Consider the following 26,614-nt stretch of genomic DNA (forward strand, 5'->3'; position numbering starts at 1 on the left):
AAGCAGGCTCATAGCGGAGGAGCCTGACGTGGGGCTCGATCCCATAACGCTGGGATCATGCCCTGAGCCGAAGGCAGACGCTTAACCGCTGTGCCACCCAGGCACCCCTTCATGATACAGTTTTTAAAAATAAAATCAAGAACAAATTTACTGATAGGTCGAAGATCCTCCCACTCACACATAATACACAAGTAAGGCAATTTATAGCTGTTTTTCTTAGTTGTTGTGTATACGGGTAAGTTTGTGAGTTTTAGTGATTTTTGTATCTAGACAGAGATGAAACAAAAAACAAGATTTTAGCTTTCCTTCTGGAAACTGAAATATGAATGTCTGTCAGAATACTCAGAAAGTAAGCCTTGACGGTGTTCCTTATTATATGGAAAACGGTTATTTTGCATTTATGATTGAATTTAGTTAAACATCCAATCCCTTGCCTTTAGTCATATCTTGTGATGGCTCTTTTCTGTCTTTGCTTTCTCTGCCGTTTGTCGGAGGCAATACTGTCATTGAAAGAATAGAAAAATGTTCATATTCCTTTAATAGGATTTCTTTAGGAGAATTGGTTGTTTTTCATTTATAGGAATGATATCTGCGGGGTAAGAATACTGGTACTAACCTTAAAACTTAGTTGTCATATATTTGTGCACTAACACTGCCGGCGGTGATGGGTGTCAGCCTCCTGTGACCGTCTCAAGGGACCTCAAGGAGAAATCAAAAAGAAGGAACCAGAAAACTGTTAAACTGAGACATGAAAGCAGAATTTTTTAGCAATCAGATATATAGAAACATCACGTATTAAGATGATCCCAGGGTCTTTTAGTGTCTGTGTGGAAATCAGAAAACCTTAATTTTTTTTTTTTAAAGATTTTATTTATTTATTTGACAGAGATAGAGACAGCCAGCGAGAGAGGGAACACAAGCAGGGGGAGTGGGAGAGGAAGAAGCAGGCTCATAGCGGAGGAGCCTGACGTGGGGCTCGATCCCATAACGCTGGGATCATGCCCTGAGCCGAAGGCAGACGCTTAACCGCTGTGCCACCCAGGCACCCCTTCATGATACAGTTTTTAAAAATAAAATCAAGAACAAATTTACTGATAGGTCGAAGATCCTCCCACTCACACATAATACACAAGTAAGGCAATTTATAGCTGTTTTTCTTAGTTGTTGTGTATACGGGTAAGTTTGTGAGTTTTAGTGATTTTTGTATCTAGACAGAGATGAAACAAAAAACAAGATTTTAGCTTTCCTTCTGGAAACTGAAATATGAATGTCTGTCAGAATACTCAGAAAGTAAGCCTTGACGGTGTTCCTTATTATATGGAAAACGGTTATTTTGCATTTATGATTGAATTTAGTTAAACATCCAATCCCTTGCCTTTAGTCATATCTTGTGATGGCTCTTTTCTGTCTTTGCTTTCTCTGCCGTTTGTCGGAGGCAATACTGTCATTGAAAGAATAGAAAAATGTTCATATTCCTTTAATAGGATTTCTTTAGGAGAATTGGTTGTTTTTCATTTATAGGAATGATATCTGCGGGGTAAGAATACTGGTACTAACCTTAAAACTTAGTTGTCATATATTTGTGCACTAACACTGCCGGCGGTGATGGGTGTCAGCCTCCTGTGACCGTCTCAAGGGACCTCAAGGAGAAATCAAAAAGAAGGAACCAGAAAACTGTTAAACTGAGACATGAAAGCAGAATTTTTTAGCAATCAGATATATAGAAACATCACGTATTAAGATGATCCCAGGGTCTTTTAGTGTCTGTGTGGAAATCAGAAAACCTTAATTTTTTTTTTTTTAAGATTTTATTTATTTATTTGACAGAGATAGAGACAGCCAGCGAGAGAGGGAACACAAGCAGGGGGAGTGGGAGAGGAAGAAGCAGGCTCATAGCGGAGGAGCCTGATGTGGGGCTCGATCCCATAACGCCAGGATCACGCCCTGAGCTGAAGGCAGACACTTAACCGCTGTGCCACCCAGACGCCCCAGAAAACCTTAATCTTTACTAAATTCGTAACAAATTATACCTTGTAACATGCAAGTATTTGGAGAAATGTTTGCTAGCATGTGTTCCCCCTTCCCCTTTTGTATATATAATCCCCTGTAGCTAACAAGCTTCAGGACAGTTCTTCAGAGCAGTGTGAAAGAATGTTTTCCAGGCCAGAGTCCTCAGTAAGACAACAAATAAAGCATTTACTCACCTACTTTGAGCCTGGCTTTCTTTCAGGCCGCACGCTGTTACTAATACCTTTTAAAATAATAATAATAGCTCACATTTATTGAGGTATAAATATTTATCAAGGATAATGCTTTGTAAAAGATGTATTAACCTCTTGGTTTTTTGAATGAGGAAATTGAGGCTCAGGGTGGCAAGGAAACTTGCCCATTAATGGCAGAGCCGGATCTGAACCTGGGTGCATCATGTTTGACAACTTCCCCTTCGGGCTCTGGAATGTATCTTTGTTTTCATTTGTATGCAACATGGTCATGTATATTTGCCTACGTTTTACTGTTTGCAAAGTGCTTTTTAAAAATGATCACTTAATCCTCTAACATAGTACACAGAATCTTGCAAGTCACCACTGTACGATAATTGTTGATTTGTATCTAGTTATTTTTAGAAGGCCATATAAAGGGAACAATGTTGAGTAATTGAGAGAATCATTTATAGGACTATTATATGGGGTGATGGGGAAGAGAAAGAGCTTATTAAAATTGTACAAAGCATATTTAAAAAGAAATGGCATTTTCCTATGCATTATGGAAAATGTTTGTTAGAAAAAAATGTATTAAAAAGGAATAATCAGGGGCGCCTGGGTGGCGCAGTTGTTAAGCATCTGCCTTCGGCTCAGGGCGTGATCCCAGTGTTCTGGGATCAAGCCTCACATCAGGCTTCTCTGCTGGGAGCCTGCTTCTTCTTCTCCCACTCCCCCTGCTTGTGTTCCCTCTCTCACTGGCTGTCTCTCTCTGTCAAATAAATAAATAAAATCTTTAAAAAAAAGGGAATAATCAATAATTAAAAATAATAAGATCCCAGTGATGAAGAAAGTCAGATATGCTGACACGATGAGTCTTTACGCAGCATTTCAGTGGTCTTGGAAAGCCTGACGTAGCAACTGTTGAGAAAGGACAGAAGTACTGAGGCAGATCCCAGGGGGGTCAGAGTTAAATACAGATACAGGGAATACTTAGTATTGGCTGTTTGGGGAGTCTCTCCCCATCAGTACTGCAAAGTACTGTCCAGTTTGAACAATAAACAAGTTAAATGCTGGGGGCTACGGCAACTTTTTCCCTATGTTTTCTGTATCTTTCTGCTCATCCTGCTACATTGAAGTAAAGAAGTGACAGGAAAATTTGGGCTAAGCAGAAATTTCATCTCCCTGGCAACCTGTTTTCTTGCAGGATGAGCTTGTGCTCAGGATTTAGGTACCAGGGGAATGAAAGTTGGTGGTAGTCTCTGACATTTATGTGTCTAGTATTGGTTTACAGGCTTCAGTTCAAAGTACCCTGTTAGGAAAGTTGGCCTAAATTTTGCTTGGTTAGAAGAGGCTGTAAATATTTACCTTATCTTCATCGTGTTTTAGTAAGAGTAGATTGACACATTGATTTCCGTGACTTGCTTCTTACCCAGATGTAGTTCGTGGCTCCCCTTTCCATTATCTGATGGGTTCCCTCCTTCCCAAAAGTGGCAGGTGTTACAAAAAGCATTTGATTTACAGCTCATCTTTCTGTGTTAGAAATAGTTATTTTTAAAATTTTTTTAATCAGAGCTTCAATTAGCATATGTTTCTTATGTAATAACCAACCACTTAGCCTGTTTTTCTTTTAATGTGTTCTCAGAAACTAGTTACTGAGAATAGCTAGTTACTTCTGTAAATCTTCTCCACAGTCTGCTTTGTACCGCCTCAGTGGTGACTGGAATCCCTTACACATTGATCCTAACCTCGCTGGTTTTGCAGGTGAGTTGCTTACGATAGGTACCAATGAAAACTGCTAGTTCGGTCACCTAAGTTACACTGAGAGACATTGCTACTTAGGAGAGCTAGTTTGAGTCATATTTTAAAAATAGCTCTCTCCTAACACATTCATGCTAAGGATCGGGAAGGGCAGAGATAGTGTTCAGAGGATGGTGTGCTTGGAGTTCATAATTCAGATTGTGGAGGACGAAAGCTAGTGCAGGGTTTTGATCGGATCTTGTGGGTGGGTGTCTGAGTTATCTTGAAGGGCAAGGACGTTGGAAGAGAGAGCAAGGGACTGAGAGGTGAGGGAAGGGATGGTCTGATACTGAAATCAATATGGAGGATTTCATGGTTAAAGCCCCAGCTACACAGAGCAATTCTTTGTGTTCCCACATCCCTAACATGCACTCCTTTCTTGTTTCCTCTCTGTTTGTGTATTTCATAGTTTTTACCCCGGAAGTATTTTTTACAAACTATTTTCCACGTTTCTTAAAATAGATGATGTAATTCATCCGAGTGCCGTTTGAAATCCTGAATTAATTAAGGCTTTTAAACAGGAAATGTGCCTATGTCTAACCAAATTCTCCTTTTTTTAGGTTTCGACAGGCCCATATTACATGGATTATGTACATTTGGATTTTCTGCCAGGCATGTTTTACAGCAGTTTGGAGATAATGATGTGTTGAGATTCAAGGCAATTAAGGTATATGTATATTATTGCATAATTTGAATGTTCCTTTTTTTATTTTTAGAGGAGAAAAGGAGTTTTAGTGACTTCATTTAATATGGGTACTGTACTGAAGCAATGTACATTTCTATTATTGCACTGACGTGGCAGTCAGCACGTGTTCCCTTGTAGCTGTAAATAACCTCTCACGCTTGCACCGTGAAGGATATTGTATGCAGTTATAACTTCAGATTAATTGGATTGTTTCATAAATGACTCAGGAGTACACACATGTCAGCATATACGCATTAACGGAAACTTGAGATTTACCTTAAAAAATGTTTTTTTCACTGTTGTAATTTGCCCCAACTTAATTAAAAGTGTCAAGTGGCTGCATTTGAACTCTCGTAAATGTACACCAGTGTCAGCATGACGGCCGCTTACGGATTTTCATGTTTTCATCCCTTGTAAATTACAACCCCCCCCCATCTCTGCACACGGGGCCTTTGCGGAGGCGTACGTGCAAAGACAGACACTGAAGACAAAGTTTAAGACGATGTCACACAGCTCCAGAAGCTTGTGTCGCTATGTGCTCCATGCAGCAGTGAAAATGCATTTTCTTATGTGTTGCCTGTGATAACACTGATGATTGTCATGCTTTTCATTTTATTACAATTACCTGTATTATTATGTGATCCTGTGTGCACAGAGCGAGTACAGTGGTATAGAAGATGATGAGCTAAGAAGTGGCATTATTTTGTCCTGCATGCCACCCAGCTCTTGGTCCCCAGACATGCTTGGTCCCACTTTGAGCTGCATCTTTTCCATTGTTCTGGGGGCTCCTTAACATGATGATGCTTCTGTTTCTTGATTTGTCAAGATTAAAGACTATTTATGGGCTCTTTATTTTGAAAGATAAACTAGCTTATGTGAACTCTCTCCAGTGTCTGATTTATCATACTGCCGTTTGTGTTCCCTTATGAATGTAAATGTATTTAAACCTCTCTTTTCTTCCTTTTAAGTTCACTAACGTCCATCTGAACATCTTTCCCCACAAGTAGGAAGGTTTCATTTTAAAACATGTGTAACCCCCAAACTCATTTCTTTCAAAGGCTCGTTTCGCAAAGCCAGTGTATCCAGGACAGACTCTACAGACTGACATGTGGAAGGAAGGAAATCGAATCCATTTCCAAACCAAGGTATGAGTCATGCAGGTAGGGGTTCCTTGTTTTGTTACCTGCTTCGCCACACCCTGTAACCCTGGTCCACCCTACAGCGTTCTTTGGGTGAGTGCTGTGGGTATGATGGAAAACCTAGAAGGTGTTTTTTAAATCAGCGGTATCTTTTAATTGAAAATAAGATGCCTCTGTACCTTCTTTTTTATTTTGTTTTACTTTTTACTGAATCGGTGCCCGTATGTAGGAGTGGCACAGCTGTTGGGAAAACCCAACCAACCCTACCTTTTTGGCTCAACCAGTCAATCAAGTCGTTGTCAAACTATAATCTTCAGGAGATTAAAGGCATGACTCTCACACAAATATAAAATGCAAGTATGACAGAACTCTGTGTGATTGCTTCATGAGGGAGCTGGCGAGATGATAAAGTTAGAGCAACAATGTTTGTGTGGTCCAGCAGCACCCACTCTCAAATAATCTTGCTGCAATAGAGGCAGAACTAATTAATGTCCTATAGAACAGTAAAACCATACCCTTTACAGTTGTGTTTTCTACTGGCTGGAAATCATGTGATCTTGATCACCCCAAAATCCAGAAATTCACACCTTGTGTCACAGAGGTTGGGCCTATTTAAGAGTAGGTGACAAGACAGAAAATAAGTATGTCTTCCTGAAGAGCTAAGTAATGTTTGGGTGAAGCTAATAGCAGTGTTCCGGTAAAATACTAAAAGGACGTGCAATCATCTCTTTATTTGTAAGATTTTTCAAGATAATTTTCATGAACGTGGTTGACCAGGCTGGTACTATTTTGGCCCGATCATTTTGTACTTGTTAAAAATCGGATGGTGTGTGTTGACCAGTGTAGACACCACCATGAATAATAATAGTAGCTATTAAATGCCTCTGAGCAGGCTGTACCCTCATCTCTAATATGCCCAAGAACTCTCCATTCAATAGAAGAAAATCTAGGTTCAGGGCTCTTAAATACTTGCTGACGGCCACCCAGAAAGTGGGCAAGCTGGGGTACACACCCTGGTCTTCCCGGCTCAAAGCCTCAATCCCAGAGCCCTCGCTCTTCTTACTGTTATCACAGTTTCTTTCATCAAGAAATAACTTTGCAGAACTGTGCTTTCTGTGGCTGCCTTACTCCTCATTAATTCCTGCGGCGTGCAGTGTCACTCTCCTGCTTAATTTGTGTGTACCCTTCATTTCTCGTGGCCTCCTGTCTCCTCGGCTTCCTTTCAAGCTCTCTCTTGCCCTTAGAGGCAGCCCCTGACGACTCACTCCCCTTTTCCTGCCCCCCACGGACTCACATGTGGCCTTTCTCTGAAATCCTCTTGCAGTTAGTATTTGTGCCACCTCTTCCAGAGCCTTCCTATTTTCTAATTATTTTGAGTAAGTTTTATTTTTTTAGTAAGATGAAATCTACAAGCGGTCAGGTCCATGACCACATTACAGGTTTTTATTTTCCTCAGTTGCAGTAATGAACAGCATAGAAATAATCTCCATGGATACAGACTTAAAGGGCTGAGAAATAATTTAATGTCTAGAGTACCTTCTTGCCATTTTGATAAATTCTAAGCATATCTTCCTCTCTTTTCACTGTATTTGCCTCTCCCTCCCCCCAGTGATTAGAAGTATTCTTTCCTATTAGTTATATATATAGGAATTCTTCTTTCCTTCCTTCCCTCCTTCCTTCATGTTGTATTTTAAGAAACATTTTAAACTAATGTTCCAAAATGACATGCTTGGCTTGGTTACAAGAAAGTAATTTACTAAAGTGTATTTTGTTCATAAATTGTCTCTTTCCATGCCTTGCACTGTATATAATTAGAAATAAAATGAGCAAATTGTTTGAAAGATCTTTTTTCTGAAGTACGATGGCGAGTGGTCAAGGGAGAATGATCTCAGTTGTTAAAAATCAGTTTTAATAAATGCTGCCCTAATTTTTAGGCCCGATCCTGTCCATTTGTAGCTATACCATAATTTTATGAAAGAGTAGCTATTGTAATAATATTAGATGAAGGATTAGGGATTAGAATTTGAGTTCCTTTCATGAGTATTTTGATGAAAGTGTATTTAAGCATTTAGTTTATGCTATGTACCCTTCCTATTTGAGAGAAGAACTAGAATTATTACCTTAAAAAGATCACTGCGGTCCATTCTAGCAGATTTTACTCTTTGAATAGAACAGATGTACTTTGAGCGTCAGTATCTCATGGATACTCTGCCGTGCCTGGTACTGTTTCTAAGAATTCAACAATTCTCACCCTGGCTCCCCATCAGACACACTTATGTTTAAAAAATAATCTCCCCAAATACCAATGCCAAGGATCCACCCCAGGCCATTTAAATTAGAATTTTTGGAGATGGGATCTGGTTACAGGTATTTTTTTAAAAGGGCACCTGTTGATTCTACAGTTAGGGTTAATAAAGTTATATTAAAACAGCAAGCCTTTGTGTTTATTCGTCTTGACATTTAATCTATAAACTTGATTTAATTTGGGTTCTTACTCTTTTCTTACAAGGAAAAACTGTCATTTTCTTATAGTGACTGTATACTGTTTTACAACAGTATTGTGTTTTCATTGGAATTATTAGAGTGAATTGGTTTTTTTTCCCCGTCTTACATCTCTTTTAAGGTCCAAGAAACTGGAGACATTGTCATTTCAAATGCGTATGTCGATCTCCTGCCGACATCTGAGATTTCAGCAAAGCCACTCTCTGAGGTGGGTTATAGAAACTGTAGCCAAGTCATTTCCTGATTGATGAGTTTCAGTTAAGATTACTTTTAGAATGTTCTGGCTGCTTTAGAAAATTAAGAGCTATAAAAGATTCTTAATTCTGGAAGGACGTTTTCCCTAACTGCTTCAAGGAAAAGGAATATTTTGATAATTTAGGAATTTCTTTAACTTTTTTTAAGGGAGATACTGGGGTGCCTCTCAAGAGAAAATAATTTTCTAGTTTTAGAGTAACAATTAGTCGTTTAATGAGAAATCTTAAGCTAACAATATTTTGGAGAAAAATAGAGGAAAAAGTCAAATATACTGTGCCTTTGCTTGATTTAAAGATTTGTGTAAAGCTGTGTATGCAAATATAAAATCAATAGCATGCATTATTTATTAAAACATTTCTGTTATTCTCTGTGAATGTGAGGCTTTTAATGTAAATGTTTATATTCTCGGTCTTCAGAATAGTAACTTTGTACTGTTGAGATTCTCAGACCCATGATCTTTAATTGTCTGTTGTAAGCTCCATCATCCCATAAAGGCCTGAAGATTAAGATCCCTTAAGAAGAATCTAAGATCAAAAACTTGAGAAGTGTTAGAGCTACAAGGAGATGTGGGCTTCTCATAACTTAATCCCATTTTACGAAGAAAGAAACGAGACCACAGAGGTTGATTGTCTAGTATCTTCCTGCTCAAGTTAGTTAGGACCTAGGTTGTCTAGCTCCCACTGTACTTTAAAATATTATTTCTGAATGCTCATAAAAGTAAAAATCCTCTTACTAAGACTGAGGTCCTGGGTGACATGAATAAACATAAGGAGAGTGTTACAGGAGCCTGGTGTAAAAAAAATGAGGTTGCCTTATTCTTACACAGATTTTTAAAAAATTACTTTATTGCACGTACGTTTTGTAATCATTTTTCCCCTCGAGTCATTCTTACAAAGCTTTCCAAGTTAAATTTTTTCCTTTTGCTAGGGTGGGGAGCTCCAGAGTACCCTGGTATTTGAGGAGATAGGTCGCCGCCTTGAGGATATCGGGCATGAGGTGGCAAAGAAAGTAAATGCCGTATTTGAGTGGCATATCACTAAAGGTGGACACACTGCAGCCAAGTGGAGTAAGTCATATCCCTGCCTTTAAGCTATTCTCAGGTAACTCTCAGTAAATAGAGACGGAGTACCCTTCCTATCATTAAAGCCTGTTTCTTTGAAGGTGGGTCAACCCTACCTACCTATGTACCCTTTCATGGAAAATTTCAGATTTCAGGGCACTCAGACTTGTGTCTTTCAGAGATGTAAATGACGGAGTACCCTTCCTATCATTAAAGCCTGTTTCCTTTGAAGGTGGGTCAACCCTACCTACCTATGTACCCTTTCATGGAAAATTTCAGATTTCAGGGCACTCAGACTTGTGTCTTTCAGAGATGTAAATAAAAGAGTCCATTAAAATGAAAATACCTATTTCAGAGATTTCATTGTAATACCTGAAATGAGTACTTTGAAACAGTCATGTTAGTTATATGCTTCTTGAAGCTTTAAATGCCCCTTACACAGAAAGCAAATTCATCAGGTCAAATGAAATAGTTTTAGGTCATGGTATTTTGACACTTTCAAAATTGTTTTCTTCATGTGAAAATATTAATAATTTTGATTATCACCTTAATTATCAGATTGCTATTTAAGACTGCCTGTTCGAGTGCCTTGGAAATCTGTGTGTTTTATTCCTCACTACAGTTAAAGATTGGTATGAAATGCTCACTTAGAGCAGAAAATTAAAATACATCTCTGAATCAACTGAAACTTTTTGAAATAGTCTTCTGTTTGTTACTTTTCCTAGAAAAACATTTTTGAAGTTTTGTTAAACTAATTTTAGATCAATATTAACAACCTTCTTTTTAATACGACAGTCACGGTTTTTGTGAAGCAGTGTATGTTGATGACCTATGATTGGATATATAAAGGTACAAAGAAGAAAATAGTGATCAGTCTAATTCCATTACCCACAGTTCCCATTCTGATGTTCATTCTTCTGGAGAGACTGTGCTTCTAGGAAGTTAACTCAAAAAGGGGGGATAATAGAAGGCAGAAATGTTAATAGGTAGTTAGTCCCCCTAATTTCAAAGTGTCTAAGATTTTTTTCTGAAGAATTTCATAGATTAACACTGTGTGTGCAGGTGTTATCACGTGCCTTTCTTTATTCTTTCTGCCCTTCCATTTTTCTTTCTGTCTTCCCATGGTGAAATTCAGCTTTTTCCCTAGGAATGAACGTATATTGGAAGTTGAGTGACAAATAAAAGCACAGGCTTTTTGAAGATACCGGTAGAGGAGAGGAATGAGCTCTGTAAGAGAGAAGGTGCTGGAACCAGGTGTGTCACAGGTGGCAGAGCAGAGAGCACTGTAGGGATTGGCACAGCGTGCATGTGATTCGCTGGTGACAAACAGGGTACTTTCCTTCAGTTTAGTGTTGGTAGCTCACTCAGATTTTCCCTCTTGTCTTGGTGACGCTTGCCTTGTAGGCAGTATTAGAAAATGTGCTTCCCTTTACAAGTGACCTTTAATTAACTTAGGAGAAAGGGTTTTCCTGACATTTCCACTGGAGAAATGGGAATATCAATATCTTGTTAATAACTACGTATTATAGATAATGTCTTGTGGCTTTTGCTTGTCTTACCATCTCTTCTCTAGGGTCTTGGTTACTAAAGCTCATCGTTGTGTGGGATCTGAAAGCTTTCTCTGAAAGGGTTCACGGTGCCCTTTGGTCACCTGCCTGTCTGTTACTGACCTGACTCTCGGCTGTGTTGTAGCTGTTTTCACTTCAGGCTGTTGTTTTCTCCTGGGCTTTGTGTCGCTGAGCTCAGTCACCGTGGCTGGCAGCAGCAGGAGTGGTGCAGGCCTCTTGGCTTACAGTATCTTAGAGAACGATTCCATGTTGGCATCTTTTTCGTCTTGGCAGCTTAATGACATGAAATTGAGGATTGAATGCTTTGATTTAGGGACTATGCAGCATTTTTTTTTTCACGATCAGTTTTAAAAATGTTTTGTTTAACACTTCAATACCAAATATTTTATATTTTATGGATTTATTTATTTGAGAGAGAGAGCGCATGCACACGTGCCGGAGGAGGGGCAGAGGGAAGAGGGAGAAATCCTCAAGCAGTGGGAGCCAGAAGTGGGGCTTGATCCCAGAACCCTGAGGTCATGACTTGAGCTAAATTCAAGAGTCAGGCACTCAATGAACCGAGTCACCCAGAAGCCCCCAAATATTTTGTATTGTAAATTGCTCTTTGTTGTCACGGCCTGGTTCACGTCTCAGCAGGCCGGAACTGGTTACAGAGGGTAGGCTGAAGCTCCTCCGTTCACCTTGGCTGGACTCGGGTGTCCCTGGAGTTGCACAGGTGACTGACTGCACAAGTCTCAAAACCAAGCGGTTTGGGCTTAGTGGCCTAAGAGGTGCATTCTAACCCACAGATCTTGGACTATGCCCGTCTTCCCCTTGTCCCCCACCATGCCATCCAGACCCTACCACCACCACCACATCTCTGGGGCAGCTTGTGTGTTTGGGGGTGGGGAGGGTAAGGAGAATTGTTTTTTTTTTTTTTTTTTAATTTTTTAAAGATTTATTTGTTTTAGAGTTGGGGGGAGGGCAGAGGGAGACAGAGAGTCCCAAGCACACTCCCTGCTGAGCACAGAGCCCCACATGGGGCTCGATCTCATGACCCTGAGGTCATGACCTGCACTGAAACCAAGAGTCCCACACTTAACTGACTGCACCAGCCACGCGCCCCACGGAGTGTCTTTTAAAACCAAAATAGTGTCAATCTAGGGAGAATTAGGTGAGTTCTGGTGTCAGTGCTGGGTCAGGGTTGGTTTGGGCGGTGGAGGAGGAGTCGTAGCTGTGCCTTTGAGGTTAGGCCCCTCTGAGGCCTGTCCTGCAGGGTCATCCAGCAGCAGGAGGGCGAAGGCCAGTGTGGCCTCTACCTCGCTGGGAGGTGACCGGAGAGAGGCTGGAGAGCCTGTGCTTTCCTTTCTCACGGACTGAGAGCACATAACAGAGAGATGCAGGCCCTGGATCTGGCTGAGAAGCTTGGAATGCTCGCTGTCCCTTCTTATTCTGCCTCTGGAGACAATGTTTTGTTTACAAAATATTGTTTTAGAGTTATTAAAACCGTTATGATCCGCACAGAGTGCTTCTTTACATAGATAGAAATCTAGAAGCCCATTTTTCTTATTTCACTATTATGTTATATAATGTATAATATACAGTTACTATATAATAATGTAAAAAATAATATTATATAATATGTAATGATATAATAATATCAGGGACATATGGTCTTGTTATCTCTGTCTTTTCATTACTCTAAAATGTCACTGAAAGCCTTGCCCTGTTTGAACACCTTTTTTAAAGATGCTGTGGCTGCAGGTATTTTACCCTTTTGAAGGAAGTTTATCCTTTGGCTTTTTACTTTCCTTGGGATTCTTTGATTAGGTTGCAGAGGTGCAGATGGGCATCAGCTGGAGAAATGAATCTCTGAATTTCCTTTGAACAGTTCTCTTACTGTGTTGGGATCATTTATAATTGTATATCTCCTCCCATTTGACCTTTGGAAAGAAATACGGTCGCAGATTAATTTTTTATTGCTAGCGTACAGTCTGTAACACAGTAGCCTCTTTCCACGTATGTTGATTGAGTGCTAAAAGCCATGTAGGATGCATCGTCTTAGATGGAATCATATGTCTGCTTTTTTTTCAAAAGCGCTGGAATTAGTGCCTTTCCCTTTTTTTAGAACAATAGTGTGTTGGGTGGATATTTTCTATTTAATATGGGTGAAACATCAGGAACAGTGTGACACCACCGAAACCTTTTACAAGTATGCAATGTAGCTTGCAATATTTATTACTGTTAATTTCTAAAGCCAGCCAAAAGTTGTTCTGGTAAACCCTTCGGATCCCGTTCTGTTGTTCTGAGCAACTGTTAAAATTTAGAGGAAATGAAAGGTGGCAGAAAGGCGTAAAGAAGGTAAAGAATCAGAGGCTTTATGTGGCCCAAAGAGTAGCCTGAAAATTAAAACACAGATGCTGCTTTCAGCGACTCCAGAAACCAGAAAGTCTTAAAATGGAAAGGTTTTTTTGTTTTTTGTTTTCTTTCCCTCCTAACTCATTGATGACAGAGCCTGGCTGGAACTTAAATGATGCCAATGACTGTCCCTATCTGTCCCCCCGTGTGAATGAGTTGAGTACAGCAATCCTATATTTGTTTATGGAGTGTCGCATCATTGGAGCTCCTCCATGCTCTGTAATACAGTTTTCATGCACCGTATTTTCTTCCTGAAATCTGAAAAATTCTGAATTCTAAAACCCACTTGGCCCGAAGGAGTCCAAAATAAGGAACCTATTTGTATCTGTAAGTAACCCTGAACAGAATTGATAAGAGACATGGAAAAGGTACTGTCGGCTTTCACACAACGGGAGGATTGGTTCATTCAAATAATAATTGAATGTTTACTATGTGCTAAGTTCTCTGCTAGGTTGCACATTACAAATATGAAAAGATAGGCAGGAATAACTCTTAGAGGCAGCGTGCAGGAATGTTTGAATACAAAGGTTGAAGAAACAAGTTTTGTTTTGTTGCGGACGAAAGGGAAGGAAGACCTAAGTTGAGGTCATGGCAAGAATGGAGAGAGGAGGGCCTCTCTGGATAATTGTTAAGAAGAGTTGACCACCTTGGCTACTGATGATGTCTGAAGAACAAGACGGGGTCCAAACTAATGGCAAGGTTGGAGTCCTTGGGGCTGGGGATGTTGAGTCCATTGCCAGATGTGTGAAACATGGGCAAGGAGATAGGTTTAGGGAGCAGGTGATAAGCCAGGTGCTTGTGCTTACCTTAGCAGACTGAGATCTGGACTAGGGTGTGGGAACGGTGGGCCTGGAACGTGGGATAGACTCTCGGTCAGGAGAAAGACTTGGAAACCATGCTCGCGGAAATGGTAGTTGGAACTCAGAGCGTTAGCTTTGCTGGTGTGTGTCATGGCGGGCAGGAAGAAGGTGGAGGGAAACTTCTGTTGATCCTACAAGAGTATCTGCTCTCAGCTCATGGTTCCAGCATTTCCATTTGTCTCTACATAAAGTGAGCATCTTAGAATGTGGCCCACGAATCTTAAATATGCAATTTATTGTAACTCTAGGCTTGAATATTACCCCCTGTCTCCAAGTAAGAATCTATCTGTTGTTCGATTGTATCCGTTGGCTGTAAAATAGCCATACAACTGAAACTTTTGATGAGGACAGATTTATTTTTGTGTAGTCATGACACAGTGCTACTGAGTAAAAATATGTTCCATTTTCCTTAGGATGATAGGTTTAACCTGATTGGCACTGAACAATTTGGTTGTTTCTTCCCCTAAAGGAAATTGAGTTTCTTTTCATGTATTTGTAGTCTTTTCCATTAATAGGAACATAATTGGAGTTAGCATTTGTATAGCAAGGTTATAGACACACTGTGCAGTATTTCTTGAATATTGCTAGTTAAGTAATTGGGTTTAAAAAATATATACTGAAATTAATTGTGTAGAGCCAAGTCTACATATTTGGACCAGATCCAGACATCTATTATCCCTTATGTGACGATGACTGGACAAAGACGTTCTTTAAATGTTAGAGGTCGTTTGTTTTGGATCTTGGAGATTGGCTAGAATGTAGAAGGATATATACAGATCTAGCAATGGGCGTTCTTTTAAGAGCAGAATACATTCATCCTGGAGGACACACCAGTTGGTCATTAGAACCTATTATTAGCTCCTGGGTCCGCGCTCATCTTCTACCAGTCAAATCACTTCACCTTTTAGGGTTTCTCAGCTGTGATAGAAACCAAACCTTATGGGCACTGGTTCCACATTTGGATTGGGATCATGGATTTACAGAAGAGTCTTAAAAGATGACCTTTGGAAAGAGATACGGTGTCCGGGGCGGGAGGAGAACTGTGTGTTGGAGCGGTGCCTACTTCAGCTCCATTCCCTTAGTGGTGGTGGCTGCTTCCCGTGTCACAGCTTAGCCGTTGCCTGCGTGCCCGTGCGCATTCACACACATAGTCGCTTGAAACTGCTAGCGCTTTCCATCTTGCTGTGGGTGTTATTCATCTTAATAACTTCTTTTTGTAGTTTTTGTATTTTGAAATGATTTCAGACTTAACGGAAAAGTGGCAAGAATAGCGCAGAAAACTTGTGTCTGTCTTTCACCCAGTTTCTCCAAATGATGATTTTATTCCATATTTACTATTTTCTTTTCGTCATATATCTTAGGATCATTTTTCTGAAGATTTGAGAGTAACTTGCAGATACGGTGTTTTTTCCTTTATTCCCAGATACTCCAGTAGCGTCTCCTAAAAGCAATGATTTTCTGTTTCCTATTCATAAAACCATTATCAATATCAGAAAAGTACCATTGACACAGTATTATTTAATCAGCAGACCTTATTGTTTCTCCAGTTGTCCCACTAATGTCCTTTATAGCCGAAGAATACTAATAGTAATAATAATAACAATAATAATAGAAATGAAGAAAGAAAAAGAAAGAATTGCCTGGGGTCCATTTGGGATCAGATAATGCATTTCATCGTTAAGTCGCGTTAGCCCTTGACTCTGGATGAGTTCCTCAGTCTGCTTTTGCTTTTTGGGACCTTGACATATTTGAAGAGTCGAGCACAGATATTTTATACGCCATGATTATTAGATTGAGTTTGAGTTTTTGCCAGGAACGGCACAAAAGTATCGTGTCCTTCACGGTGTGATTTAAAAGAAATCTTTATTTTTGATTTAAGGTTTCCTTTTGTTGTTGTTACTATTTTTTTTTTTTAATAGAAGTGCTTCTTCTCTGTGCTTTCCTAATCCTTGACTAACAAATAGTTTCTAAGTACTTTCTATTCAAGGAAATGTGGGGGATACAAACACAAGACATTCTTGTTCCAGTAAAGAATTTATCATCTTAAGGAAAGGAGGCATCAATAAAATTAACTGCTTTCTCCTGTGATATCCCTTTGTGATTTCTAAGGTACATATACCTCAAGACTGTCAGAGGTCCCCAAATTTCCAGATGCTCTGTTCTCATCTAACATCCCTCCCCTATTAAATGCTGTAAAGTACAATGGAAATTTTAATGGATTCTTTCAGAGCCTTAATGATTATATAAATACAGAGCTAACATCAGTCACAAAGCTTTTAAGATCATTTCTACCAGTAAGAGAAAATACATACAATCTGTTTCTTCATTTCAGTAAGATTAGCCATGACCTTACCGTTGTCTGTAAACTCAATGTGATGGTGATGGGTGATGAGGCTCCCGCACGAGCCATGTAGTAGACCGTGACCTGAGCTACCCTGGGATTGGTAGTTCCACTCCTTTACCCCCACTTCCTGTGTTCTGGCTAAGAACCTTCTCTTTCTTAGCTCTCTTTTCTGTCATCAACCCTAGTTACTAGCTTTCCACAGAAGAAAGTTTTACTGCTTTGCAAGAGTCAGGGCTGGGGAGCTGCACGTAGAACCAGGGGGAGTGAGGACAGGCAAACAGTGACGAGCCCCCATCACCTCAGAGACTCACTCGCACATGTGTGTTAAGATGTGTGCGGTCCACCTTCACGCCTGAGCAGGTCGTGTGGACTTCAGACTTAACTTGTGAAGAATTAAAATCATAAAGGTTGTCTGTTGAACGCCAGAGGTTTGCTTTTTAGAATTTAGAGGCTTTCTTTCCTCTCTTCCTTTCCTTCCCCAGCCTTCCTGACTCCCTCCCTCCCCTTTTCTCTCTTTCTTTCTTTTCAACTTTGCAAGCCTTACATGCAGACACATGTACTAGGTGAGTGCCAGTAAGAACAGAGCCTTTGCTCCCGCACACCTGACTTTAGGACCTGGCTTATCGTCTGACACCCGTGGTAGAAACCCTGCAGTGAAGTGAGTGTATGAAGTATACGAAGCAAGAAATTCCCCTTCTCCTTCCCAACATAACCATTATCGTCAGGCTACTACTGTTTTACCTTAGTCGGCAAAATTCTGTTCTCTCAAAGAGTTGGAGTGATTTAATTTTCTCTCCGGAGCAAGTCTCAGTTAAGCAGCATGTGGTTAAGCACTGTGGCTTTTCCTCACGCATGCGTAGCTTTCCGTGGCCCTCCACGGAGAGTTCTCTACACACTGTCAGGGGCAGCAATGCGGTTGTAGCTCCTTCGCTGTAGCAAGAGAGAGAGCGCCCTCCAGAGGCTGACGCTAGAGGAGTGGAGGACTGGTCTCCGTCACGTGTGAGACGGTTTAAACTTTCTAACATGTAGCTGCGGCATCCTGCTCCCTAAATGATACAGAGAGAGCCATGAATGTGAGTTTTCATAGCTTTCCCAGTTACGCAGCCTGCATCTGGGATGCTTAATACTTCTGTCAGAAACAGTTAAGGGAAAAGAAGCTGATTTTAATGTTTATTTGCAACAGTGAGGGCAATAAATGTTTTGTGAATCGTAAGTGCAACAAACTATTAGAACATTTTTACAAATCTGTTTTGACTGTCTTGCTGTCCATGACAGAAAGTTTGATGAAAGCAGGTATTTGAAAGGTGACTAGAGTATGTGTTTCCTTCCCCCAACCCAGCCAACATGCACCTGTTTTAAAATTCGGCTTTTGGGCACCTGGGTGGCTCCGTCAGTTGAGCCTCCAACTCTTGATTTCGGCTCAGGTCATGATCTCAGTGTCTTGAGATCGAGTCCTGTGTTGGGCTCCGTGCTAGGCATGGAGCCTGCTTGGGATTCTCTCTCTTCCTCTCCCTCTGCTCTTTCACCCCTACCCCCTGCTCACATGCTCTCTCTCTCAAAATAAGTAAATAAAATAAAACAAAATTGAGCTTTCTTCCTTTGTTGAGTATAGTGTCTATATTTGAACCTAAAGGCCTTAACCATGTAACGTCCACCAACTTAACTTCGTTATATTATTCTACATTAGTTAACGTTTAAAATGTCTCTGTTGTATAAACTTCTTCACTGAGGTGAAACTATTGACCTATTTTTTTTTTCAAGGATTTTATTTTTAAGTAATTTTATTGGTCGAATCGCACGCTCTACCGACTGAGCCAGCCAGGTGTCCTTGATTTGACTGTTTTCAACAACTTCTTTATAAAAAGACATCTTGAAAAATAAAGGATTTTCTAAATTTTTCTAAAGGATGGATAATATAAAATGTCGAAAGCACCACATGAACTTGGAAACTATAAAAATGTTTGCATTTCGGTTGGTTTGTTTTACTCTCTGTTGTGAAGAAAAAAAATACACATTGCTCTCTTCCTGCTCTTGACAGCTATAGACCTGAAAAGCGGTTCTGGAAAAGTGTATCAAGGCCCTGCAAAAGGCTCTGCTGACGCCACCTTCACCCTTTCAGATGAAGATTTCATGGAAGTGGTCCTGGGCAAGCTTGACCCTCAGAAGGTAATGTCCTGACATGCCCACTCATCATCTTCGCTTCCTGTTTGACCGTTGTAGTGTTTAGCTGCTTCCCAAATGCTGACTTACAAGACAAGTTCCTTACCACTGGGAAGGAGACTCAGGGGAGTCTGGGTTGACAGCTCATAAATATTTTTAGTGCAGTTCCACATAACCCCCTGTAAAACGGAATTTCTTCTTCAGTCTTGAGTAAAACAATATAAAACCCACACCTGGACCTTTAAATATAATCTGCCATTAGTTCGGAGGTGAAAAACCATTTATTAGTAGATACTTCCTAAAATTTGAAATTCATTCCCGATGTAGAACATTAAGAACTTGTCTTAACGATCATCATTGAAAACCGGAAATAGAAGGATAAGCCAATAAGAGCCGGTGTCTTACTTAAGGGGAGACACTAAGAGGTCTTTCCATGGAAAATAATGATGAGGATAGGAGTGTGCTCTCTGACCATTTTTTGTGAATGTTGTTCTGAAGCTTTTGACCAGTCCACAAATACACAAAATGAAACTGATGTACCAATTAGAATGGAGGAGACACCCTTGTTACTTTGAAATCCGATTAGGTAGTGAGAAATCCCAAAAGAATCAACTACTGATTCTTAGAATGAAGGACTTCGAGCCAGTGGTTGCATGCTCGATAATTATTTAAAAAATTGCTTTCACGAAGCAGCAAACCCAACTAGAAGATATCACTGAAAAAAGTTGTTGATAATCCAACCCAAACTGTGGAGTACCAGTGACTTCCCTAACAAGGAAAGCTTGTTTGAAGACAACCATGCACGTTTACAGGGAACAGAGCCATTGAATACGTGAGAGAGTATAGTTTTCCTGGAAAGAAGGACTAATTTAAAAAGATGGTCGAGTAGTACAGTATTAGAAGTAGGACCTTTGACATCAGATAGACCTGAGTTTGAATCTAAGCTCTGCCACTTCCTCTCTCAATCTTGATTTTCTCATTGGTAAAGTTAATACAATAATTGTAATAATCCCAAAGGCTGGTTTAACTCCGTCTGATAACATATAGGAGAGCTTGGTACAGTGCTTGGCCCCACGTGACCTCAGCTGATTCCTTCGCAGAAATGTATTCAGCACTTACTGTGGTTGGGGTGTTTGGTGTGGTGGAACAAGACTGTGACCACACTTTCTGAGCTTGGTTCTAGAGGGGAGTGGGAAGGAAATCTGATTTCGGGGATGAAGAAGAATCAGGCAGAGCAGTAGGTTGGAGCCTGCTTGGCACACTTTTTCTGTGAGGGGTCGCCTAGTGAATGTTCTCGGCTCTGTGGCCCCGAAGGTCTCCATTGCATGTGTGCAGTCCTGCCGTCGTAGAGTAGAAGCAGCCACAGATAATAGGGAGACAGATGAGTGGGGCTGTGTCCTAGTAAAACGGCTTTCGCTGAAATGCAGCAGACCAGTTTGGCCCTCGGGTTGTGGTTTGCCAGCCCCTGGATTAGAGTGTGATGGGCTAGAGGAAGGGTTTCAGATGGGCTTGTCCAGAAAGGCCTGAGAGAGCACTGACCACCGTGAGGGGTGGAGCCACGAGGCCAAGGAAACCCCGTGTGGGGGTAGGAGGAGCTGGGCTTATTGGAGCACTGGAATGGTGAGGACGGGGGTCACATGAACAAGGGGGACCAAGCAGGAGGTGATGGGAGACAGAGGAAGGGCTAGCGTGCATGGGACCTTCGGGGTCTCACCTGTGGTAGGAAGCCATTGAGCGGTGGCATGAGTTAAAGGTCATTCTGGCTGCTGAGTGGAAAATGGACTTCGGGGCAGAGAGTGGGCAGTGAAGAGTTCTTTTTTAGACATGTTGTATTTGAGATGCCTATATATAAAGATTAAATGTAGGATGAGAGACCTTTGGGGGTAGGGGTGAGTGGATTATTTAGTGAATGGCCCTGGGCAGTCGCATAGGAAATGGTAGTAGTTTCGTCTTTCCACATACCTAAGTCACTACCCGATGGAATGGAATTAAATGTAAAAAATAAAAGCAGAAGCAAAAACTTGAGAAAAATCTGGGTATTTATTCTTAATGATAATCCTTTGAGAAATTCTAATTGATATCAGAGTTTGTCTAGTCGTTTGGCTCTCTTACCTTCTCCCCTGCCTCAGAAGTCTGCTGTCACCCGTCTTCAGTCTTCAGTTTCTCCTAGGAGTTATAGTCTTTTCCTCTCCGCCACCAACTCTTGTCCACCTCAGTGGCTTCCTTTATGATTCCTGAAAATGGCTTCTCCAACAAGTGACTCCTAGTTCATTCGTCTCACTTCTGATTATCCTTCACACCATTCCCCATCCGTTTTAGTCCTTCTTATCAGCAGCATAAAGTGTACAACTTACGAAACGTCACTGTTTTCCCAGCACCCTCATGTATTGTTCTGTTCACTTGTTCTCTTATTCCTGCTCATACGGTGAAACTTCACAGAGGCCTCCCGTTTGCTGACACACCCACTTTCTAGCCTCTAGCTCCCGTCTGTCTTGGCTTCTCTCCCTGGTCAGACTCCATGGTCCACTTGCATCATATCCCCTGAAAATACACTCCCCTCCCTTCTGTCTCTTACCGCACTTGCCCGGAAGACTCCACTGTTTGAACCCCACTCTCCACCATCTTTACATCCGTCCCTGAGTAGGTGAACGGGGCGAAAAGCCTCCCAACCAGACCGATTGGCTTCCTTCGAAGTTCTGGATCCCGAGCCTCACACGGTCTCTAGTTGCTGTCCAGTGGTCTGACTCTGGTTCTCCAGCCAGCTTCCAGTCCTCTCGTCTGTGATGACTCTTTCATACTTGTTTTCTTAAAGCTCCCACACACCTGCCTCTCTTTCATTTTTGCCTGATGGCCTTACTTGCTTCATTGGAAAAAGATTTTCAGATGAAAACGTTGGCCAGTCCATCACCAGGTCTGTTCTCGCAGCACCTGCCCCGTCTCCTTTTCTTCCCTTGACTTAATGCGAAGGAATTCTCACCCTTCCCGTCAGAGACTGGTCCCTTCTCTTCCATTCCAGTCCCTGATGCTTCTCTCCTCTCCTGTCCTTTCCCCACCTGTCTCTCCTGTCCCACTGCGCCAGTCTCCTGCAGTCACAGGTGAGCTGACATCTCGATTTTAAAGCCAACACCCTCTTTGGATATCCAGTCCCCATCCAGCATGCCATATCATGGTACAAAAAATGTTAAAAAGAAACTGGTGAAATAGGTTTTAATAATTCATTTTATTTAACCCAGTATAGCCAATTATCATTTCAACCTGTAATCAGTAGAAAAGTATTAATGAGATATTTTATATCCTTTTTAAAAAAGATTTTATCTATTTGTTTGAGAGAGAGAGAGCACGAACAGGGGGAAAGGCAGAGGAAGAGGGAGAAGCAGACTCCCCGCTGAGCAGGAAGCCTGATGCGGGGCTCCATCCCAGAACCTCGAGATCATGACCTGAGCCGAAGGCAGACGCTTCACCGACTGAGCCCCCCAGGCTTTTTTTTTTTTTTTTAAACTAAGTCCAGGGCCCGTTTTACACTGTCAGCGCATCTCAGCCAGGACTCATCACATTCCACGTGCTAGTGGCCCCTTTGTTGGGTAACAGAGGCTTAAGTGTTTGGTCTTCACTCTGCTCTTCTGCCCCCTCTTCCCTGACTTCCACATCCACCACACCACTGACGCTGTTCTTATGAAGCTCACCGATGACTTCCACTCTACCACCCAATGGATAGTTCTCAGTTCTCTGTGTCTTATTCAACCTTTGGGTAGCATTCAACTCAACTCCTTGAAATAATTTCACTCCTTGGTTTTTTTGACACCGTATTCTCCTATTGTGTCTCTGCCTTCGGCTTTTCTTAATCTCCTTCGGGGCCGCCTTCTTCCACCCTAACCGTTAAATTTGATGCCTCTTCTCAGGACTCATTTCAGGGCTCTTCTATAAATAACAGTCTTTCCCCCTGTGCGTTCATCCGTCCTGTGGTGTTTAAAGTCTTGTATGTGTTGACAGCTCACAGACCTGTGAATGCCTGACCTAGTCATCTTCTCTGAGCTCTGGAGTGATGGAAGCAATTCTGCACTTGACTTCTCTGATGCCAGGTCATACTGGCATCTCCCACTGACCGCGTCTAAGGTAGAACTCATGATTTCCTTTCTCCCCTAGTCTTTTCCACCTCAGTAAATGGCACCACTGTCTATCTACAAAAGTTAATATGCTTGGAAATGTAAGAATTGTCTTGGCTTCTTCCTAGACGTCTGTATTCTTTTTATCCTTAATTCTGCCTGATCTTTTTCCAGAATATTTTTCCAGAATATATCTTACGTTCATCCTCTCCTTCTCATCACTAGATATACCACCATGATCCAAGCCCCCAGCATCTCTGCTGGCTTTCGGCAGCAGCCTTCCTTTGCTGCTCCCATCCTTGCCTCGCCCCTAGGATCCAGAGTAATCCTTTAAAATGTAAGTTCGATTAGAGGTCACCTCACCTGAAAACATCTCTAAGATTTCCTTTCGGACGTGGATCAAATTATCGTGTCCTACCTGACGATTTTCTTGCCAGTGTTTCTAGCTTCAGGCCTCACTGCTTGCTTCCCCTCTTAGAATGCTGACTCCGTTCCCATTGTCCTTTCTTGCAATTTCTTCCTATCATCTTTTACTCCTTCGGTGTCTGTGTCTTTGCCTTTTCTGGAATTTGTCCCCCAGCTTTTTGGGTAGCTGGCTTCAGTTCATCCAAAGTAGTTCCTTTCTGTTACAGCCTCTGAGAGTATCTCATTTTCTCCTTCATAGCGTTGATAACAGGTCTTAATTGCTTGTTTACATTTTATTTTCTGATCCCCCTACTATAATGTTAGCTTCATGAGAACAGAGGACGATGTCTATTTCCTGCCTAGGATATTACCTGGCATACTGTGGACACTTAGTAATACTTGAGGAGATTAAAGCAAGGATAAAAATAAGGAACAGAAGCTCAACAGCAGCAATTTAGGCCATGTAGAAATTGGAAACTTCAGCATGTCAGACTCCTTTAGATATTCCCATAAGCCTGGGGGAAACAATAAAGAGAATGATGATACATGGTATAGTGGTATCGATAACCTTTGCAAAATTCTGGAAAGCACTAAATACAAAAAAGGGGGTAAAAGATATGAGCCAGTAATTGGTAAAGAAATAGAAGTGACTCACATGCCTAAGAAAAACTACTAATTTTTCCCAGTATCCACAAAATGCAAATTAAAGAATGTCATCTTGCCTCACATTTTCAAAGATTATTAGTTAAAGTTGGGGTAAGAGAATTCACATGTAGTTTCAGGGAATATACATTTGGAAGTGTCTTTCTGGAAGGCTCTGTGGCAGACTTTCTTCCTTATGGCAACTTACGGTCTCAGTACTTTTTGCCTGGCACTCCTAGGCCAAAAGGAATACCCAGTGGTCCGGTTTATTAAGTAGTTAGGTCCAAACAAAAGATGTGTGTGACTGCTGTCACTGTATTTGCCTTGAAAAATTTAAGTAGTCCTTCCCGTGCCCGTGAATTTGCTGCAGAGCGTGGTGATTTGGAAGCTAGTGATACAATGAAGCACGGTCAGGAAGCTTATTTCAGAAATGTCATGATTCAGTAGTTTCTTCTCTAGGAACCTGCCCTCGGGAAATAGATAGGCATACAGATCCACGTATGCAGCCCTTCGAGTCCATGACAACCGCGGCATGTTGGTGGTGGTGGATTTACTTCAGGGGATTCGGTGTTCTTATCTGAGGTTGCACGTTGCTCTCGGAGCTGGTACTGAGCGGGCGGGTGTCCGTCCGGACCCCCCTGGGGGCTTGGGAGCGCAGTGTCCGACACTGCACAGCGAAAGCAGTCTCAGTCTTCAACTTGCAGTCTCCCGTTTGAACTCCGGGCACTTGATCCCTATTGAATGAGGTCTCGTTTTCTTTCTGCCGGGCCAAGAAGTTTAATTAGTATTTGCTTCTCTTGCGGTTGATGAGGATTTGCTTCGAAGATTAAGTTGCCGCTCGGTGCCAAGCGAGGGCAGTGTTGGAGTGCGAGGCCTGGTGCCCCTTCCGCTGGAGCAGGTTAGGGAAGCTCTGGGACCCGCAGTTCGCCTCGCTGTCCGTCGGCGGCACATGGATGGGCCCTGCGTGCCCGCGTACCCGCTGCTGGCTCCCGGCTGTGCATACCGAGTGAGATTGCATTTGTAGGGCCTCTTTGTGATGACAAGTTGTATTCGTCATGGCTATTAGGGCTTTTTTCAACCTATCGAAAAATCTTGGGACCTCTTTTTCACTTCATATTCCACATACTGTTTTCTCAGTTACATAAACTGTGATGGGTTTTTTTGTTTTTGTTTGGGTTTGGTTTTGTTTTTATTGAGGGACCTGACCCTAAGGGGAATCTTAAGCGACTCGCACAAGTGTGTGCATCGGGTGGGGTTGAGAGGTGGTTCTGGAGTTGGACCGCGCAAGGCCTGGTGTGGTGATAACGGCGAGTTTAACACGCTCCTGCTGCACATTGCACACTCAGCAGCAGAACGCATTATTCAGGTCTCTTGTCATGCCTGTGTCTTGGACGTGAGGGGCCGCAGCTCAGGGAGGTGAAGGAATTTGCCCAGCTCCCCTTGCTCGTAAGTGGCAGAGCCTGGATCTTAACCCAGCCTTTCTGAGGCGACAGCATGGGGTCGATCCGCTACTTTGTGACGCGACCTGATTTTGTCAGTACGTGGCTTTCTGTATCACGAAGGTGTCATAAATATTTTTATTGTTAGGAATATAGCAAAGCCTTTTATTTGTAGGGTCTCAAAATCACATTTAAGAATATAGACTGACATCCAAGGGGGGCTTGAAGCAGAAATTCACAAGTCTGTCAGTTCAGACAGATTGTTCTGTGGTTTTCCAAAAGACGCTTTTTCCCCCTTAGATATCTAGAAATATGGGTGCTATCTATAGTCATTCAAGTATTGTTGCTGGATAAAAGTTGCCTTTGTTGTCCAGAGTTGTTATCTCAATTGTATTCAGCGTGACCAGTGATCTTTTAAAAGAAGAAATGAAATATAACGTGATAAAGTCTGGCACTCTTTTTTTCCTCTCTCCTTTACAGGCATTCTTTAGTGGCAGACTGAAGGCCAGCGGGAACATCATGCTGAGCCAGAAACTTCAGATGATTCTTAAAGACTATGCCAAGCTCTGAAGGACACACTACATTATGAATAAGAATAGAAAAATTAAATACTCTCTTCACCTAGATATGCAAAACTGATTAAGCAAAAGTGATCAAAACTAAGATAATAGGGGAAGCTGCTTACCATCTTCAGGTTTTAGATAACTTCTGAAATTTTAATTTTTTACTAATTTTTCACGTTATCATTCTTTTTACGAGAAACTGTAAGCCAGCTCGTAATATCTTTCTGTTCTTAGAGCTCTGTCTTCATAATAAAAAATTGTCATGCAAGTCTTTAGAATTGTGATAGCATTTGTAAGCGGAAAGGAAAATTAGTTGAGGAAAGGCCGCTTTGAAGTCTTTTATACTTTGTTTTGTTATTTTCTGGGCTCTAACTTACTGATACCCCAGTTTTAACATACATGTACTTTGCTGTAACAGTGTCCTGCTTTAAGGGAGGACAGGGATCTTTATATTCCCAAATAGTTTTCTTTCTTCTCCCTTCTGTTTTGCTGGA

General features: G+C 41.5%; 1 protein-coding gene across 1 annotated transcript in view; it reads left to right on the forward strand.

Moving 5' to 3' along the window:
* The window catches only part of HSD17B4 (hydroxysteroid 17-beta dehydrogenase 4), a 92,288-nt gene extending 65,900 nt beyond the window's left edge, over window positions 1-26,388 (forward strand). The window contains exons 18-24 of the mRNA XM_002915448.4: window positions 3,893-3,962; window positions 4,559-4,665; window positions 5,742-5,828; window positions 8,446-8,532; window positions 9,507-9,645; window positions 18,847-18,974; window positions 26,038-26,388. Coding sequence (XP_002915494.2) covers window positions 3,893-3,962; window positions 4,559-4,665; window positions 5,742-5,828; window positions 8,446-8,532; window positions 9,507-9,645; window positions 18,847-18,974; window positions 26,038-26,127 — 708 coding nt within the window. The 3' untranslated portion in view covers window positions 26,128-26,388. The remainder of the gene's footprint in view (window positions 1-3,892; window positions 3,963-4,558; window positions 4,666-5,741; window positions 5,829-8,445; window positions 8,533-9,506; window positions 9,646-18,846; window positions 18,975-26,037) is intronic.
* Window positions 26,389-26,614: the final 226 nt, after the last annotated feature.

Source organism: Ailuropoda melanoleuca, chromosome 3 (assembly GCF_002007445.2).
Source record: "Ailuropoda melanoleuca isolate Jingjing chromosome 3, ASM200744v2, whole genome shotgun sequence".
NCBI classification, from domain to species: Eukaryota; Metazoa; Chordata; class Mammalia; order Carnivora; family Ursidae; genus Ailuropoda; species Ailuropoda melanoleuca.